General features: G+C 26.7%; 1 protein-coding gene across 1 annotated transcript; it reads right to left on the bottom strand.

Annotated features, from left to right (window-relative positions):
* Nucleotides 1–3,002: 3,002 nt before the first annotated feature.
* On the bottom strand, nt 3,003–3,658 carry LOC137810548 (small ribosomal subunit protein eS30z/eS30y/eS30x). Its single transcript, XM_068611885.2, has 3 exons — nt 3,597–3,658; nt 3,369–3,506; nt 3,003–3,238 (listed from the first exon to the last, which is right to left on the bottom strand). The coding sequence occupies exons 1-3, from the start codon at nt 3,598–3,600 to the stop codon at nt 3,192–3,194; spliced, it is 189 nt and encodes a 62-aa protein (XP_068467986.1). The 5' UTR covers nt 3,601–3,658; the 3' UTR covers nt 3,003–3,191.
* Between the last annotated feature and the right edge of the window lie 2,406 nt (nt 3,659–6,064).

Raw genomic sequence — 6,064 nt, 5'->3', positions numbered from 1 at the left:
CTGGAATATGCACAAATTGATTTCACAAGCAAACTTAAATTTTTGTCTTTTCTATGTAATAAGCAACTCCAATCAATATATGATAAATGAGATGGAGTTAAACAATGACAATTTATTGACAGGACAGGTTCAAATTTACTTTTAAACATTAAAAATTCATACTATTAGATTTTGTGTTGACAAATATTTATTAGTAGTTTGCTTATAGAATAAAAGCATCCAAACAAAAATTACTTCACGTCAAAATCAATTTTAACCATGATCTATTTGTAAACTTTCATCAATAAATTCATATGTTGCAATCCAAACCTAAGTAATCCTAATAATTTTCTAATTAAACAATTTAGTAATTTGTTAAAATATTATAAAATATTTACATTAGTGATATTTTTACAATATTACTTTTATTGAAAAAAAAAAGTACTATTTAATAACAATTTTAAAATACTACCTCTTTAATGAAAAAAATATTAATTTTTTTAACATTTTTAAAATGTCAATTCTTTATTAAAAAAATTACTAAAACTTTTTGGTAATATTTTAATAATGTTTATAATGTTACTTTTTTATTAAAAAGATATAGTAACATTTTTCAAATGTCACTTTTTTATTAAAAAAAGTTATTAAAAAAATTTAATAACATTTTTGTAATATTACTTTTTAAAAAAAATATTACTAAATTTAGTAATATTTTTAAAATATTAATTCTTTTATTAAAAGAAGTTACTAAAAAGTTTTGGTAACATTTTTACAATCTTACTTTTTCAATAAAAAATTTACTAACATTTTAAAATGTTAATTTTTTTATTAAAAAGGTTACTAAAAATTTGTAGTAATATTTTATAAATGTTACTTTTTTATTAAATAAATTTTATAAAAATAATTAATAAAATTTTAAGTATATTTTTTTATTAAATAAATGTTATAAAAAATATTTAATGATATTTTTATAAATATTAAAATATATATTTAAAAATGTTATTAAAAGTCTTTAGTAACTTTGATTATAAGTAACATATCATATTAGTAAGATTTTATTTGATTTAATAATATTTTTTTAATGTTATTAATTTTTATATATATAATAGTGACAATCAATGTTTCGATCGGTCAATGTTTGCTTGAACACTATGAACAAATCTATTATATTAAGAGATGAAGAAAGGATGTGGGTGAGGAAGATGAAGAAGGTATGATTAAGATGAAAATGATAATTTCACCCATCTCCATGAGTTACATGATAAAAACCATGGGATGGAGAAAGAAATACCCATTCCTCAATAAATTTAGGGCAAACAAAACGACAATAAATTAGCAAGGGCATCACTCTGTAGCATTTTTATCTTTTGCTTATATTGTTTCACTTCCTGATAAGATATTCCATTTTGTAAGAGGAAGATGATGAAGGAAGCAATAAAACTCTTCGATAATATAGCTAAACAAGGTTTGGTACCCAATGCAATAACATTTAATACATTGATTGATACATTTTGCAAAGACGGGAAAATGGAAGATGCATTTGCTCTGCGTAAATCGATGCTAGAAGAAGGATTTTTTCCAAATGTTCAACCTATAGTTGCTTAATTGCATGCTTGTTCAGGAACCAAAACGCAAGAGCTACAAATGATATTCTCAATGAAATGCAGACCTATGGCCTGAAAGTTGATATTCTTAATGAAATGATATTCTTAATAAAATGATACTGATTTCTGTTAGAACATGCTAGTTTGAACACTAAAGTGATAAAATTTTAGACCTGTAAACATGAGTATGATGTGTACAATTTCCTGGGATTTGCGGTTAAAGGTGAACGAGTTGCCAACACTATGAAGGTTGAATAATTTAAGAGCTTAATAATAAAATAATAAACCATTTAATTTTCCGATAGTAAAAATGGAATAATAATAAAACATTAATTTAAAACATAAAACTTTAGAATTGTAATTCTTTCTTTGTAGATTAATTATATATAATATTATAATTATGAATAAATTTAATATTATTAATTATAAAACTAAACATTCTTGATAAATATGAATTGCTTGAGGTAACCAGCAATAACATATTTTAGAATTTTAAAATATAATTTATTTCCAGAATAATTAAAATGTGTATTAGACACACGCATGTAATTCTTTATGCCTCTTTACAACCACACTCCATACATCCATGAAAACCCAAACACTTAAATCTTTTTTTTTTCTGAAAATAGGACCCCTGTTGGATGAAAATATCATATGTTTAACCTAAATTCTTTAAGCGAAATAATTTTCTGAAACTGTCAGTATTTCACTATTTCAATATTGTATCACTATAGCTGATAATATATTCTATCAGCTACTTTTTCAGAAACTCTTTTGAAATAATGAACATATCATGGAAGTGCCACTAACTACGAAACAGGCATATTCCCCTTCATTCTCAAACTACTAAACTTCAATGCATTACGAACCAATAAGAAATATGATACAAATCTGACAATAGAACCGTTCATACAACATAATCAAGATATAGAACAAAAAGAAAACCAAGACATTTTCAGGCCTTTGAATACCCCTCTACAGAATATTTGCTTAATGTTAATCGAAAACACACCAACGGGAATCACATTTTATGCATCCCTTGATATTACTGAAAGCCTAAATATGTTGAATGGTACAGGCACATTTCTCAAGTCCCAAATAGAAAAGGCAGGGGAGAATCAAATAAGGATTTAACAAGAGGCTCAAGTGCATATATGAAAAATATCGATAAGAAATCGTAGGGTTTTTACTCTAATTATAGGTAATCCTTGCTTCTCTACCATGTTGCAGATGATATCAAATTCCTAGTCCTTAAAAACTCAAACTTGTTCCTACATTGGTGCAAAATTCTCAAGGCAGAGAAATCACCGGGTAATGCAAGTTCAGAGGGTGCAGAATAAAGGTTAAATATAGCATTGCCCTGTCTCTACACAGAGGCTTAGGGTTATTGATTGCTAAAGCCCAACCCAAAAACACTGATTTCCTTCCAACATGAAGAAGCAATAAACTAAGATATAATATTAAAATTGTAAGCAAAAAATCTAGCTTGATGTTTGATATAAAGCTAACAATAGAACCGTTGACACAACATAATCAATACATGGAACTAAAAGGAAAACAAAGATAGCTCAAATAAGAAAGTAGTCACATATTCTTCAAGCTTCAACCTCATTTCTCAGACGAGTTGGGACCCCTCTTCTTGCCAAATCCCACCACTACAACAACATAAACCGAATCCCTCGTCAGAGACAGTACAATTATCCATCTTCTACTTTTGTAACACAGAATATCACTGAATAGTACGAAATATGAATTGAATAAAAAAATTAGGGTTTGAGAAAATACCGGCGGTGACGAATCGGCGATTGTACTGCATCCTCTTGTGGGCGCGTCCACGTGGCTTCTTCTTTTTGTCCTGCTTCGCTACTTTGGGGGTTTGGCCTCTGACTTTGCCGGCACGTGCCAGTGATCCGTGAACCTTACCTGCAAATTGCATCAAGTGTGATTCAGTGTGCACAAGAACGAAACACTGTCATACCTCATTTTCAAACAGAACTCAAAAACGTAACTCACCCATCACAGCGACGATGAATTTCTCTTCTGATTACTCTATTTCCGCTTCGATCTCTTGCTGCGGCAGAGCGTAGTGAATGACTTATGCTATTAGTATGGTTAGGATTTAGGGTTGGAATCGCGGGTCGCGGGTTCAAATATCCAAAGTAAATGCGCCTGGGCTTTATATTTTAATTGGTCCAATTCATCTCTAACATAAGCCCATTACTTTCTGCACGCCATCAACTTTGAAATGTCGGATTTGTCCTTATGGGTTTTTAACTGTGTTTTTTTTCCTCTCTCTGCGTTTCTCGTTTTCCTTTCTCATTTCTTCTGCTGTTGTTCCTGTATTACTACTCCTAGAGACATCATTTTTACATTTTGGAACATGTATTCCTGAATTCAGAATTACAAAAAGGAGAGGTGTGGAGATTAAATGGTATTCTAGAATTTGCTTTCCAGAATCATTTTTCATGATATGTTTTTGAAACAAGTAATCTCAGACATATTTTCAGAATACACTTTTAAAACACCTTAAAATAATATGTTTTCCAAAATATATTAAAAAATGAGCATTCTATAAGGAAAATGTATTTTGGAAAGGTGTTTCAAATTGCGTGTTCTGAAATGCATTATTGGAGTTTATTATCTTGAACATGTTTTTGCATTGATTTTGCTTGTGTTTATACTTTTTATTGAGTGTTTAATAATTAATTTCATTCATCTATATGTATATAAACATGGTTATAACTAAATGAGGTGATTATCAAATAAAACTTCCAAGGACATATTTCAAATCTTGTGGGGTCCAAGTAGAAATTGGTGATGCAATAAGTAAAACCCCTAAGTTTAAAGAAAAAAAAAGGGCTAGTTTTATATGGTTTTTTCTTCATCTTCATAGTTCTTCTGACACCCAATGATCAGGCGACAAAATCATTTAATTTCTAAAAAAAAAATTATATTGTGAAATATAAAAATACCTTCTGTAATTCATGTTTATTATAAAAGATATATTCTGAATAGATTTTGAAGATATATGCTGGATTCTATAATCAGAATGTAATTTTATAAGAAAACATATTTTATATTATAAAATTCAAAAAATATTTTTAAATTTAGTAATATCTTTCAGATTCTTTCATCCATAATGTATTTTTTCTAAAAAGAATATTCCATAGAATCCAAAAAAAATTAAAATTAAAAAAAAACATCAATAAAAGTACAAGATAGTTTTAGTATTTTAAAAAAAAATATGAGGGTACTAAAAGAAGTGATAGAGGTGCAGCGAGAAAAAATCATTTTATATTAATTATACAATAGTAGTAAATATATGTATATTTTTAATTCTCCACATAGGTTTATATAAGTAGGACTATTAAACGGTTCTCACCTATCCTATAAAGGAATTAATCTATTATAGTTTATTTGTGTTAAATAAATTGCATGGGTAATGTTTGGCTAATTTGTTTTATTTCATTTTAGTTTTAAGAAGTCTAGACAAATTTGATTTCCAACATATTTATAAAAATGAGTTTCCTATGAAGAATATTATTTTTATTTCCATTTTATGCCTTTTAAATATTTTCTTTAACTTTTCAGTTTTGCTTTTATTATGGTAAACTCTCCTAATCTCTTATATTTCTCTTTAATTGGTGATTGTTCTTGTAATCATTCTAAGAAGTTGTTCCATTTTCCTCACCCTTGTGAGAATGAGAGTTGAGATTTTTTAAAATGATTTTTAGATTATCTTTTATGGAAGCTTCCAGAACATCATTTCCATAATTTATGAAATGTATTTTGGAAAATGTTTTTCAGACAGAAACAGAATTTCCAAAAAAAATTCAGATTTTTTTTAATAAACTTTTCAAAACTTATATAATTCTAGAACATGTTTTTTAGAATATTTTTTAAAAATATATTTTAAAAAGACTTTAAAAATAAAATCAATTAGATGAGATATTTTAGTCATTTGAATTAAATAAATACACTAAAAAAACACCAGAAAAATATTTAATTTGATACAATAAGGAAATCCAGAGCCCAACATTACGACTGGATGAAAGCAATAAAAGTACACCTTACATATAAAAAACACAAATACAATAAACTGCAATATAAAATTATAGAACCTAATATTTCATTTTCTTTAGCAACAAAAATTATAATATATACTACTGAAAACACGTGCAATCGTATACATGTTTTTATTATTATATTAAAATAATATATTTAAAAATACATAATTTTATAAAAATAATATTAAAAAACATTAAAATAATATAGTTTATATATAATCCGAAATGTGATGATTATTTTTAAATAAAAAAATATGCTGTTATTTTCTAGTAAAGAAAATTATACAATACAAAACCGATAACAAAATTACATATTTAAATATATTATAGAAGAAAGATTATAATATATTTAAAGTTTTTTTTTTTGTATTTGTGAGTCCCTCTAAGTTTTCAGGAAATAAAAGAACCAGCTAA

The sequence above is a fragment of the Phaseolus vulgaris genome, chromosome 2, assembly GCF_051622355.1.
Source record: "Phaseolus vulgaris cultivar YP4 chromosome 2, ASM5162235v1, whole genome shotgun sequence".
NCBI lineage: Eukaryota > Viridiplantae > Streptophyta > Magnoliopsida > Fabales > Fabaceae > Phaseolus > Phaseolus vulgaris.
This window is presented reverse-complemented; position numbering and strand designations above follow the sequence as displayed.